General features: G+C 31.3%; 1 protein-coding gene across 2 annotated transcripts in view; it reads right to left on the bottom strand.

Moving 5' to 3' along the window:
• Window positions 1–15,155, bottom strand: part of LOC148618657 (extracellular matrix organizing protein FRAS1-like) — a 101,540-nt gene that overhangs the window by 70,008 nt on the left and 16,377 nt on the right. For both annotated transcript variants that reach the window (XM_088577772.1, XM_088577773.1), the window contains exons 3-5: window positions 4,769–4,876; window positions 1,327–1,416; window positions 63–222 (exon numbers count right to left, since the gene is read on the bottom strand). In XM_088577772.1, coding sequence (XP_088433898.1) covers window positions 63–222; window positions 1,327–1,416; window positions 4,769–4,876 — 358 coding nt within the window. The remainder of the gene's footprint in view (window positions 1–62; window positions 223–1,326; window positions 1,417–4,768; window positions 4,877–15,155) is intronic.

The following is a 15,155-nucleotide window of genomic DNA, read 5'->3' as shown; positions in this document are numbered from 1 at the left end:
TTATACTCTACCAATATGAACATAACCTATATAGGATAAAGCCCTTCATATATAGTACTTACTTCCAGTAGGAATACACTGTGGACAGCATTGATCAGCAAGCACCTGAGGAACTTCACCTGGGCGACATCGTAGCAATGGGCAAGTCTGAGGTGTACAGGTTATTTCTCCATCAAAACAGTGGCAAAAATTACAACGACTAGGACTCCATACAGAGTTGTGCTGCAAGTAAGCATATTCAGAAAAACATAGTAAGGAGTAATTTTTTAGTTTATTAATGCCTTTTTGAATTTCTGAGTATGTAGTATGTAATGGTTCAAGAAAACAGACTAGAGTTTAAGAACCTTATTAAGTTCCCCTTCCAAAAAGTTCATTGTCCCCCTTGACAGATTTCTGTGAAAATCAATCACATTCAAGTATATCATAATAGCTACACAAAAGTTTAAATGAAATCATTAAAAAAGAGGCACTACCCCGGTGACAGGTTTTGACAGACAGGCAGACTGACGGACGGAAGGGTGAAAAGTATCATAGCCTGTAACTTGTATGGAATCATTTCTGTGAATGAGCATATAAAAAGTTTCAATGACTATTACAGTGTGAAAGTTGAATTTTCTCCCTTGGAAGTAATCATGATTCATTCACACTGACATGGCAATATAGTTTTATTCATAAGATTAGGTACCAGTATCGCATTGCATATTCCTGAGTGGGTTTACGTCAAAACATGGATGCTATCAAAATATAGTACATTTTCTTTTTGCCTCTCTACAAACTAATGTTTTGTCAAAAGATGTGAACAATGACTTATAAAATAGAGCGAACATCAAACTATAAGATGACATACTTTTTTAAAAGAAAATCTAACAAAATAACATAAAAATGTTCCACTGAAAAGGTTGGTTTAATGAGTGCAAAACGAAAGTGAAAGTAGAGAAAATGGCTATTTATAGGTCAAGACTTCTGTTCTGTCCGATCTTCGTGGACTCACCCTGTTTTCTTTGCGGAAAATTATTTTTTCACATGTCCTTAGAAATGCTACATAAGTGAAAGTTTTATTGAATCAATTTACAATTTTTTTTTTTAAATCCTAAAAATATGCACTTCACTATAGAAGTCTATGGGAAAATTAATACGATACTGAGACAATTAGTACCTCTGTAAACACTTAAAATGGAATTTTTTTACACCAATCTATGTTCAGGTATATTCTTAATTAAGCACTTAATTTGTACTAAGCAGTCTACAATTCTTATGAACCCCCATCCAATCCCACTTTTAATCCTCCTAAGGTTACTTCCACTGTTAAACACATTATAAACTTACTGGGACAGTTTTTGATTCATGTAGACATGGTGACATTCTCCTGACACACTCAGGACAACAGCCTTCAGCAGGAATCTGTAGATATTCTCCCTGTAAAACACATGTTTTATAAAATACAAGATTTATTGACTGTTAACAATATTTATCTATTTTAGAAGTATATCATACAGAACACTTCAATGATAATTACATATGATTAATCATGCACTGAATGAGAAACAAAATATATGACTTGTGTTTCCTTTGATCAACAGACTTTCACTGGTGTATCTTACTCCTAAATTCTAGATAAATACAATTTCAACATTTTGTTTAGTAAATAATTTTAGTTCCAATAGTCTGCCTGCTTTATAATTCACATATTTTCTTAATGGATCTCAGGTTAGTTTTGTTTGCGCACTAACAGACATTTGGAAGTGTAACTTTATTGAATGTAACTTGTTTTATTAATCTTAATTATGAAAATATATAGTTACAAGACAAACAAACTGGCAGAAAGAAAGATGAAGTTAAATTAGTTTAATAACTATAATAACTATTAAAAACTGACTCCTGTATTTACATTTATGAAATTACCTACTTACTAAAATACCCAAACTGACTACGCTTTGTAAAAAAAAAAAGAAACTAAGAGTAAGACTATCGGAAAACAACTACATCTATTTATTGACTGTGGAAGAACAGTTACAACTGTTTATTGACTGTGGAAGAACAACTACAACAGCTGAACAACTAAACCTGTTTATAAGATAAAGTAATTCATAGTTTTGTTGTTTGGTAAAAAAACAATTAAACCAATGTTTCTAATGAAATCTATGTCTTCAAAAATCAGAATTTTTTCAGACCATCAAATGTACACCCATGAAGTATTCTTATAATGAGTTGTATATTATTGATAACATTTACAGATATCCTTTCATATTAACTTTGTGATAGAACCTGTTGTTTATATCTGCTGGTTTAAACAAATGTAAAGACAGCTGTTATACTGTATCCATTGACCTTTAAAGACATTGTTACATCTTGCAGATAAGTGGCACTCTAAAACATCTTAGATTTGATTCAAGTAATGTGATGTTAAGGTCAAAATTGTTTGCAGCATCTAATCTCAGTAAAGATTATGTCTGTACACTTAGATTAAGTTAATATTATACAGAGAAAACTTAAATCAATGAAAAACTCCTAATTAACCTATGATAACTGATTACTTTACTTTATGATCGACATTATAGACCAAAAATTGTTCTTAAACAAACTAACTTAGCCAGCCCACTAAAATTTCTGTTTATACAAGCCTCACCAAAGATTGTATGAGCCACCTGTGACGGACTACCATTCCAGAGTATCTAGTCCATGTTTTAAGGTTTTGGCAGAGTTTGGTTTCATGAATATCTTTGATGACAAAATTCAATATAAGGGATGTTACAGGCTTTTATTGTCTCCTCTTTCCTACCAAAATATCTTCTCCAATATTATAGAAGAAACTTTCTTCTTTATATAAAACTTATGTTTCTTTTCCAACCTTATAGCATATCATACCACCCTCTTGCCTTAGTGAGATATTTCTCTACCACATAAAAGTGCTTTCAGCTTAGTTTTGACATACATACTTTAGATTAAATTATTTTCTTGCTAATGTATCATTAATTAAATTAATAAAAAAACCTTTTGCATACCAAAAGGCCCTTCAGAAAACAAAAGATAGGTAAAGCTCACATCCCTTTGGGCAAATTATGACAGATTAATATTACTTAAACTCATTAAGTCATTTTTCATGTTAATCTTCAGTTTTGTTTTGTTTAATGAGAAATATTGCATGCCTACAAGATTTATATATCTGCAAAACAAATCAAGTCAGATCTAATATAATTCAAAGCAACAAACTCTCTGACTTAGGAATAACTCCAGACTGTTGAATACCTGGTTATTTAAGAATTTATTTATTTGAATGAACGCTAATTTGGTACCACATCAATTAAGATGGTAAAAAACCTACTACAATATACATTATTGTTAGTATCTTCTGTTTTTCTGTACTCAAAAATTTCGCAGGCTTTACAATAGAATAAGTTGATGAAACATTTGATTTTGTCATTCTACTGTCATTGTCATGAATGATCTGTCTTCCTACAGAAGGTGAACATCTAACTAGTACATTATAGCACTGTTAACTGAATAGATTGGGGTAGTACAAAGGAATTGTTCTCACAGAAGCATACTAAACATTCCATATAAATACCCTGCAGTCAACATAAAAGTGTCAATTGCATGAAATATCAGCCAATGAACATTTAACCACAACCAGCACAATCAATCAATCAATCAATCAATCATATCATAACTAACCTAATAAGGTCATAATATTTATTCAATATTTTATTTTCTGACTCCATATATTGGAGAATTTAAGAACAAAATATTATGAATATTATACTTACATAAGGCAGAAATATGAATAATATTTAAATGAGTTAAATTTTAACAAATCACGAATTTCCTGTTCTTGAAAAAAAAGTAAGAACTATCTGAATTTTATAAATGCTAATTAACAGAAAACTTTATTTCTTCTGATGTGGAAATTAAACTAAAATAAACCAACATCATAGATATCTGTATGTAAATTATTAAAGGTCCACATAGGTATCAGGCAGTTTCAATGAAATGAGTGGTACACGTAAATTGTTTTTGCAACTGAGGAATAACTGTTGTTTTTGTGGTCGGACATAAACATATACTAAGACACCTAATTAAAATGTTTATTGATCACCTCGACTTTCTATAATTGAATCAAATTTACATAAAACACAAAAATACAACTGAAGCAAATTAAATGCAGTGTGTTGTAAGTCTTCAAGCTCTGAAATGTCAAAAAAAATAAAATAAATGAAAGGTAGATTCCTTCCATAATAATAAACATTGACCTTAACATTATAAATCTGTCCATTTTTTGGGTTTTATATTAAGAGAGGACAGGCAGACAAGCTGGAACACCATTATATGTCCATAAAACAAGAGGCTCCCAGGGGCCTTAATTGCTCATCTGGTTAAATTTTGCCTTTCAAGCACAATAAATTTAACATGGAGTTGTCCAACAATTTTGATTTAAGAAGACTATGGTAAGACTTATCATAAGGATCATTTCAGCATTAAAAGTTTTTTTCTTTCTATCTAAGTGTTCAAAATATTGGTTGAAAACTGTATAAAAAAAACAAAAAAAAAACATAATTTTTCACCATTCATAACATAACTCATGGAGACCTTTGTAGGCATTATAATAAGGATTGTTTCGGCAATTGAAAGAATTTGGCTAAACCTAACAGTTTTGGAGATATATATGAAAAACTACTGTCTGACCCCTATGTTGTATTTTTAGCATGTTTGTATTTTCCCCCCAATTCCTGATTCTAATGTTGAGTAGCAAACCAAATGGTTAGTATCATACCTTGTCTGTGTCACAGTTAGGACTAGAACATCGTACATCTTCACACATTACCACTGGATCTTCACATGTACATATAGAGCAACTGTTAGGTGACCATAGTGTATTCCTCTGAAAAATACAATTATTATCTACATGTCAATCTTGCAAGTAGTGACAATCTACAAATACTTGAGGAACTTTTTATCAGCTAACTACCCTGAACACCCCTAGAAAACAGTCTCTTCATACAAGTATTAGTAATATACATGTATTTAAGTTATACAAATATTTTTGTGTCCCACTTTAAACCTTATTGTAGTACTAGTCCTAAATGGATCTGTACTGAAGAACATGTTTGGTTTCCTATGTTTAGTATGCTAAAATCAAGATTAAATGTGGTTATTTTTCACTTGTTTATTGCCAAGAACAATATCTATGTCTTGGATTTCATGAGTCCAAAACCAGAGATAGAATCAATCATTGATAATAAACTAACAGAAATGGCTTAATAAGGAGAACAACTTGGATAATACCAAAACTCAGGAAGCATTGGTTGGATGTACCAATAGGGAAGGTATCTTCTCCATAAGAAACATATTATTGGTTGGTTATCATGGGGGATACATGTACAAGCTCATTACAAACATCATATCATATAGCTAAAGAAAAATTCTAGGAGAAAGATAATATTCCCATGGCACATAGTCCTTTAACCAAAAAAATCAAAGTTTGGCATTTAGATAGGTCAAACACTTCGATCAAGTCAAAATAAGAATAATACAATTCAGTACCAAGGTGCTGCCATGGTCCTAGTTTTAAGTCAACTCAATTCAATCTTTTTGTACTTTTAAAACCTCATAAAAAATTGCTTAATTAAGTTCAAAGTAATTATAACATGATGCTGATAAAGAACTTAATTACTCTCATATTACCAATGTTTATTTCTAATTGTACAAAATAACAGAAGCAAATCATTTAAATAGGTAATATTTATGGGTGGTGGAACACCAACATGGCAATGTACTGTCTAATCAAAGAAGGTCAAAAACTTCTAAACATGACACTATACTAATGCCCTCTTTAACGCTGACAGAATCATAATAAAATAGCACTGTAACTGTAAAAAGCTCATATCATGATGTACAGAAATACCAAGTTTCACTACGATTTGATCACTATCAATAGGGGACACTCAATAACTCAGAGGCTAGGGAAATTAAAAACTAAGTCTAAAAACTTACATAAGTATACCTGTCACTTTCTGGTAGAAAACAAAAACAATAGCAGGACACTTCAGTACAACAGTCTTAATGTATACGGATGTTTTAAATGCTGCTTTATCATTTCAATTGAAAACAATTTGGGGGATAGTGTTATAAACATCCACAACATCTTTCGTTTTGGTCCTGCTACCCATAAATCTGTGTTACCCTGATAGGAGTACTATAATAACACCATAAGAAGTAAACCCTGAACAAACATTTATCCATTAACACTATTATCTGCAGCTTCTTTAAACTGAACAATACATCAGATTATAGGTTTACCAATGAAACAAGCACTAATTACAAGGCAAATTTCATTTGATACCTCAGAAAAGTGTTGATTTTTATCAGATTATGTGATAAAAACTTGTTGAACCAAAAATGTCTTTTCAAAGCTTAAGGTTTGTCTACCAAATAGGCAAGCCTTGATAGAGATCTTGGGAATGTAACTGTCACATGCCACTTAAGTGTTTTGTATTCAATTTACCACCATTTTACAATAGCTCTGAATGATTATACCAAGCAGTTCAGTTACTCTGCTAATTGGTCTATTCAGAAAAATTATGAAGGCATATTTTGAACACAAGGAACGCAATATACTACCTTAACATAAAAGCAGAATCTTCAGATGACAATCACATGTTGACATATTTGTTGTTATATGCCAAAACTCTGAATTGAAATCACCTGTCAAAACTACAGCATTGTGACAAATGTATAAACCATTTTCTTGACTTGCTTTTACCAATTTGTATTTTCTCATTTGATCAGACAACTGAAGTGAGTTAGTGAGAAAATCTTACAATATATGAAAGAGAAATCCATGATATCTGTTGGTAAGAATAAGCTATGATGGCTCAGCAGGAGCTATTACTAAGAACCAATTATTGGCTGTTACTTGGGTAACCACAGACATGTTTCTAATGACAAATTACAAAAAAAAAATAAAAATGAAAAGAGCAGTAAGGAAAATGCCAATAAAAATTAATAAAATCACCAATTTTATATACAATAATCATATGGCCAATATCCAGTTGCCAAATAACAGGTAGCCAAAATCATTTGGTAAGCTTATAATTCTGTTCATTCATCAATCTCCCAAGCAATATCATTCAAAGTCCACTTCAGTTTAATTGTTAAATTGAATTTTTATTATAGCAACACAATATATATTATAAAATGTGAATTAATTTAAAACATGATTCCCCATAATTTTGCAAAAGGTGCAGTTTGCTTTTAATCAAGAAATATAAAATAGTTTTCTAATACTTTTAGAAGAGGATGAATACATAGTTAAACATGTCAAAAAAATTGTTACCAAGTTCAGCATTAATCTGTTTCACAAGTACTAGATTAAGGCTTTCAAGGAAATGTTATCACAAGAAACAAAGACAGGCGCCAAGTGAAATAGTGATACCAAAAATATTGCAATTTATATAAAGCTCCTATCTAGGGCAGTTAATATAAAGTGCATTGAATTTAATAGCAAATATTTACTGTAAGCAAAATTTAACCAATCCTTTACATGCAGAAAAATAACTGTAAAATTCAAAGCAAATATGTTAAGTTTTAAAATTTTAAAATCACTGGATGTTATGCAGGTAACAAATAATTGAAAATGTAAAGTATTAGAAAACATTATATTCATAAGATATAAAGTTGTAAACTGACATGTACAGGAGACTTATGGTTGATTTGGTAGTTTTGTATTAGAAAACATGTACATTATCACACATGATTTATATGTAAATCTGCTATCAGGTTACAGCATTGAGAAAACCTTTCTTAAAATGTACTTTGGGCTTAAATTAACAAAGACCACCAAAGTATGTTATAATAAATCTTACTTGCCATTAAAAAGATAACTTTTACCTTTTTGTTGAAACTTCAAGTAACACCTTTGTAAATACAGATTTCAATATCCCATTATCTGGCAGACAAACTAGATTTTGAACATTCTTTACAGGATAAATTACTCTCTGTAACTACTTTTAAACAGTACATTTATTGATAAAACATAGCATAAAACTGGACAAATCTTGTAATCTTTTTATTAATTGTACTCTACAATGCATAACTTGTTTAAAACTTATGATATCTGTCAATAACAGTTGTTATAACAAAGCTGCTTCAAATACATCAGATACAATGGCACTTTGTATGCTAAGGAGTGCAGTCTTGGAGTGGAGTGGTGTATTGATTTGTTTTGTCTGTGTTGTTGTTGGAAACATCAACACTTTTTTCTACAGAATAAGAACAATAATACAATTCAAGAAGCAAGAGATTTCCAATCATCCAAGTGATCAGTGTACGCTGATCCAGTAAAGTATTCATAACAAACAATACACATATTATGATTTGTGCATGTATTTAAAAAAAAGAACTAATGCATTCAACAATTTAAAATCATGAATATATATCCAGTCCATTGTTCCAGTCTTGCAATCCATTCTGTTAAATACATTTTCCAGATAAATTAAGCACCATAAATGAAGAACAAACCTAGGCACACTGCAGAAGAGGTTTAAGTACCAATTATTCCAAAAGGCACCAAGCACTAATAATCCTTATAGACCATAAGTAAGGTCAATTTCCTACTCTTAATCAAATAATTTGTTTACTTATTCCTGATTTTGTTAAATCACTGAATGGACAATAAACCTATCATAAATCTATCAATGAAATAGAGAATTGAGCCAACATGGTATTCAGTATAAAAAGATAAAAGGCTAATGAAAAAGCAGATAGACAGACAGACAATATTTTGAGAGTATAGTGCAATATTAAAATGAACAATATCAAATCACCCCATCTAATAACTACAGGTGTGTAAATCTAAAGTTGAAAGCATAATTCTCAATGTATTTTTAATTGCCCAAAATATAAAAATATCCTGAGAAATGGAACAAATAGAGACCTATTTGATGCAACAGTAAATAAAAAGCTCACCGAGCACAGCATGCTACAACTGCAGCTAGTTAAACTCTGTTCACTTGAGTGATACAATATTAGTTTTTGACACACTAAACATAGGGACTTATGGACACAACAACTCTTTTCCAGCTCATTTGAACACAATATTGAACAACATATTAAAATTCTATTTCAGTATTTCAAGGTGCATTCATGGATCACTTTAAACATCATTTCCTAAACAAATTAAATGATAGGGTTAATTTGGTAAGTATACTTCTTAAAGCTCCTCTATTTAGGCTGAGATTTTCATACAAGGAATCTAATAAAAAATTTTCCAAAACCACACCAAAAATAAAAAAAATGTTCCCCTTTGGCCCCTTATAACTCCAAAACTGTCAGAGATATCTGAAATCTGATTAAAAAATGTAGGCAAAGAGTTTCATAAGGATTCTAATAATTTTTTTTAATCAAAATCAGTCTTCCTTAAGTGGTTTAGCAACTTGTAATACAATTTCAAAAAGATTCATTTTCTAATAGTCAAGCTATTGTCTGGACATCAGAAAAATGCATGTTTCTGGCCCCCTTTTTGGCTCCTAATTTCTGAAAAGTTCGTTTTTACCCCCAAAATAAATCCAAGTCTGAAAAATGTGGTATAGAATTTTGTGGTATAATATCATAGATATCTCAATGATTTTATTGGAGTTATATAGTTAAATTCAATGAAATGCTTGTTTAGCCCCTTTTTTGCCCCTAATTCTAAGACTGTTGGGGCCATAACCCCCAAAATTATTACCAATCTTTCTTTTGTGGTTTGGAACCTTGTTATAAAATTATATAAAGATCAACCGATACTCAAGTTATCACATAAAAACTAAGTGTCTACAGACAACGACACAAACATGGATAAAACAATGATGAAGACAGCGCCATACCAATATACAACCACATTTTTTGCAGTTGTATAAAAAAATGAAGAAGATCTAATCATAGAAATTCTTAACCAGTAATATTTTCCTCCTTTGATTTCATAAGCAAATGTATTCTTCAGAACAAAACACTTTGAGGAAAGAAGTATACATGTATTAAGATATAGCTGTACTATACTGTTTGTTAATACTGCATAAGGATTCCCAGTGTCGCTTTTACACACAGTTCCTGGATGTTGTATTACTATGTCTTAAAGTTTGTAGGTAAATGATGTACACCAGCACTTGGTTAATCATCAATAAAGAATTTCAGATGTGAACTTTGAATTACTGATGAAACCACAGCACATTACTGACAGGAATTGAGAGCCAAAATCTTATACAGACGAGATTTATATGAAGTAATGATTAGACAGATAAAAAGATTACATAGAGAATCAAACCTTTCAACAGATCACAACTTTACTACTTTTATCCATAGATAATTTAGACATTCCTGGTGATATCTTCTAAAAATATGTGTTACAATGGAATGATTACCGGCTTCTGTAAGAGTCAGGTAGAACAGGGTTTGTTCCCATATATCTAAATCACATATGACAATCTGATTGAAGACTATACTTCATGTTCCCTATTCATAAAACTTTCCTTATCAATTTATTAAACTGAAAATGAACAAATCAGAAGCAGATAGGTAAAAACTTCAAAGAATAATTATTTTATTTCAGACATTATTTTTTTTTAATATGGAAGACAGGCGACAACTCTAAGACCAAATCATAATACATTGCCAGATACTTAAATTTTGTCATTCATGCTTATCAAAGTTTAAATGAAATTGCCAGGTTCTTGCAAATGTTTGTATTTAATACATGAAATACTGTTGATCCTTTGACATTATACTACTTTAGTCTGATCCTTGAGGAGAAGTTTTAAAATTTTCAAGTGAAAAGTTCTCAAGTTGAAGAAATCCATTCTAGATTCCTCAAATATTTAAATTTCTCTGAGAGAGGCTCTCCACCCCTAATGGGGACATTTGATTAATGAGCTACCACTGCTAAAGAATTATGTTCAATTTTGGCCACACAAGGAGAGTTCTTTAATTTAAATTTTCCAATCTTCTAAATCCATCCATACTAATTATCACAAGCATATTTTTTAAGTCACTTTTCTTTTAGCAGAGTTATTGTCAGTTGACAAAATTATGGAAGATATTTCCATTGAAAGAAATAAGGGATATGAGTAATATTTTGTTTTGTTCTAATTTGAAGATTGTTGAACCTCTTATTTTTTCAACAACATTCTAGCTATCTAATTCAGGCTTATAGCAAGAACTGGGGGGAGGGGGGTTAGAGGGGGACAAATTACTCTATTTGAAGCTTGTTTTTAACACTTTTTAACACTCTTTCACTTCCAAGTGGGGCTTCATCATAACCCCAAACCCCCTGCCTATGGGTATGCAATTCACTTTTACCTTCTTTACAGCTCTCAGGTGACTTTCAAATAAAAATTAATGTAAAATGGTAGTTTAGATTCTTTGAAATATGAAACGAATTTCAATACACAGAGATGATACTTAAAACTATTCTTATATATAAATCAAGTAAAGAGAGCATAAAAAAAGTCTCATGAATGTATCTTATCATTGCCAGGCCTTTCATTAAGAGGTGGTACACAGGTACTTTTACCCTCCTAAGCCACCGAAAGGTACCTCCTGAATTTTAAAATTTCATACATTTTTATTAAAGAAAATGATGAAAAGTACCGCCTACAAAACCAAAGGTACCTGCATTGAAAAAAAGTTAATAAAACCCCTGCATTGCAGAAGAAATTAGATTTAGAATTATCAAGTGTACATTCTAAGATCTAACAGCTGTTATGTTACACCAGGATATATAGCTTGGTTAATTACTTCAAACATTTATACTGTACACAGTGGTCATACAGTCGTGATAGAAGTCTGGTGACATTCTGAATATCTTTATATATAAATCCATGTTGTATGAAAAAACTTGTCATACCAATTATTTATCATACAACTAGACTGCACAGTCGTACTACTTAAAATACTCAAGATTTTTTAAACAAAAAAAAAGGGACTTGCAGATCATAGAGTGAACTATCTTAATTGACTGATCTGACTAAACTTATTAAGTCATGATTGCTAGCACCAACGGATGTGCCCTTCACAGTTTCCTTAAGCCATACAATAGACAAAGTGGTGACAGATGTGATGACTAAATTAAAACCTACAATATATAGGAATATAGATTTAACTATCTTACAATAGAGAAGAATATATGTTACAATTAACAATATGAGTCAGATGCTACACTACTTGTACTGTTATGTTAAACACATAGAACCAGCTCTTCAGTTTGGCTATCTCCTAAGCAAGCACCTTATAAGAAGGTCTATTCATACAATGCAAAACCTATGTCCAAAATGTCTTTTTGAAATCCACTTTTTAGGAGTATTTAGCCAGAATGGCAGACAGAATTGTGATTCTTTTACATCCAACAAATGTGTTCATTGATTATATAAAATAAATTGTAACCATTCTAACATGACACACCTTAGTACAAGAAAAATAGGTGATGTGGTATGATTCCCAATGACACAGTCATCCACCAAATGCAAAGCGACAAACAACTAAACTTCAACAGGTCACCCTACGATCTTCAATGATGGGCAAAAACCATACCATAAAGCAAGCTGTAAAAAGCCCAAAAACGAATGAAGTGAAGCAATTCATAAAAGATGAAAACCGCTCTAATCTACATAGTAAAAAAAATACAAAACAAATAACAAGGAACATAAAAAAAAATGACAGCAACTGAATTACAGGTTCCAGGCTTGGGACAGGCACATAATGTAAATGGAAAGATTAAACACGTTTGTGAGTGCTCCTCCTCCTTTAGACAGGTTATTGGAATAACAATATGAAAACTGGAAAAAAAGATAAAGATGTCCCCCCCCATTCCACATGGAAGTTTTAGATGGCCTCAGAAACTTATTTGGTTCTGGAAGACATGAATAATACCCCTACACATACTGTAAAAGTATTCATTTCACGGTGCACTAATTTTTGCTATTTTCGCAGTGGACAGAAAAGCATGAAAAACAGTACCAGCAAAATTGAGTTTTAACAGTGTAGAATGCTTATCATTTTTTGAAACTGTGAAAACTGATACCCACCAATATGCTCAATTGACAGAATCTGTGAAAATTAATAAGTTTACAGTACATGTTTAAGACAATGTTCTTTATAAAAATGAACATATAAAGGTAATGAGGTGATATTAAAATAAAACATGCCATGTAACCCTATGGAATGATGCTGCTTTGTTCAACTATCTCTAATTTCAGCAATGTTTTACACAAATCAAAATCCTTAGGCCTTGCCATTTCAAAACTGTTTCTCAAAAACTGTTGGTGAAGACAGGCAGACAAACAATTTACCCCTATCTGGATGGACAAACAGATAGATGGATGAATGGACAAAACACAGACAAACAGGGGTAAAATAAGGTGCCCCTGAAAGTCACAGGAACATAAAAATTGAAATTCTGCATTGACCAAAAAAACTCAGTATTCCTAGATTAGACAAGTTCCACATTGATGTCATGAACTTAATTCCTATGACATTAAAAAGCCATTATAAGATGGGTGTTGTGGTATAATACAGTATATGTCAACACTTGAGGATATCTCTGAATGTTGATTCCATGCTGATTATGTCACTTTCCAATAACATCTCTATATATGATTGGCATCAATTTGATAGATACCAATCTAGACCATCTTCCAGTCAAGGTGAGTTCTCTTTGATGTTTATTTGCACTGACAGAAATCATCTCTCCATCTATTTTTCAAGTGTTTACATTATGAGGTAATTATAGTATTTAAAGATCACCATTATGTATGCATAGTCGACTTTTGACAATTGGGTGTTTTTTTCCTTATTCATTATCACCTATACTGTGGTTAGCTAAAATATGGGATGAGAACATTATCATAGTTTTTAGGACCACCAGATGACTGAGTAACTGACTAGTGAATGTTGCCAGAGTCTTTGGTTCTTTGTTTCTCTTAGTTTTGATACAATTTTACATAAAAGTATTTTTTGTGTAGTCTTGACTCATTTACTTATAGCTAGGTTTTTATCTTTTCTTTCTACATCTTGGTTCTTGTGATTGCCTTCAAACTGTATTTGCCACTAAAGTCACCACTCCAATAGTTCATTTCTGGCATAACTGAATTCTATAGCTCAAGCAGAAAAGGCCCTTTCTTGGTCTTTTCAACTTTTAAAGTAAAATTCAAAAGCAATATTAGGAAACTAAATATTCCTTGTAAGGAAAACTAACACTGTTGGTTATATATTCAGTATACCTTTATGTAGAAGTATTGAAATGCACCAATTTTAATTTTTAAAAAAACCTAAACCTTTAAGTTGTTTGCAGTACACCCTGGTTCAAATTTAGGTTGAGAGCCCTTTTGAATTTAGTTGGAGTACAATAAACTTGCACCAATAAATTTTTTTTCTGCTTAAGGGTTTAAAATCAGTTTGAATGGATGACCTTTGAACTTGCAACATAGCAATAATTTCAGCCCACATGTTTAATAAGAAAAGGAAAAGTCAATATATAAAGTTCATATGCAGTTCACAAACCAAGTAAAATTGGAGATTTTCGTTGAGTTTTTCACCTGACATGTCCAGGGTAAATAGCCATGACAAATTGTATGTCTGTTCTCATACACAATTACCTAAAGTGACAAACTCACACATGACCAGATAAAAGTATTGTACAATGGACAATGAAAATATGTCACATGATTAGATGAAAGTCTCTCAGTGAATGGTTGAAGACAATATGTCAGTTCAGATGACAATGACTATAGTTTTATGTCTTGACTTATAAGGTTAATACCAGATATAATGCATGATACTGGATTTTATGAGAAGATGAACATTATTTCATTCAATACCCTATCCAAGGTATCACTACCTAAACCAATCTAGAAAATATTATATCAGTAAAGTTACATATGTCCTTAATTGTGAATCTGGAAATTAGAAATGGTGATGAATTCATCAAATGAATGTTATACTATGGCTATAAAACCCCAATAAAAACTTGATATACTTTTACTCTGAATCTGTATTTCAAAATGAACCCAGAAAACCTTAAAATGAATATATCCTGTTGAATTTTGACTTATCTAATTCATCATCTTCTGTTTCAAGTCATACGGGTACCATATAATCATTTATTTATAACATATTATTATTAAGTCCCA

This window comes from Perna viridis, chromosome 4 (assembly GCF_037379345.1).
Source record: "Perna viridis isolate PV_CMFRI_1.1 ecotype Kerala chromosome 4, ASM3737934v1, whole genome shotgun sequence".
NCBI lineage: Eukaryota > Metazoa > Mollusca > Bivalvia > Mytilida > Mytilidae > Perna > Perna viridis.
The sequence above is the reverse complement of the archived record's forward strand: the minus strand, read 5'-3'. Positions and strand labels throughout refer to the sequence as shown.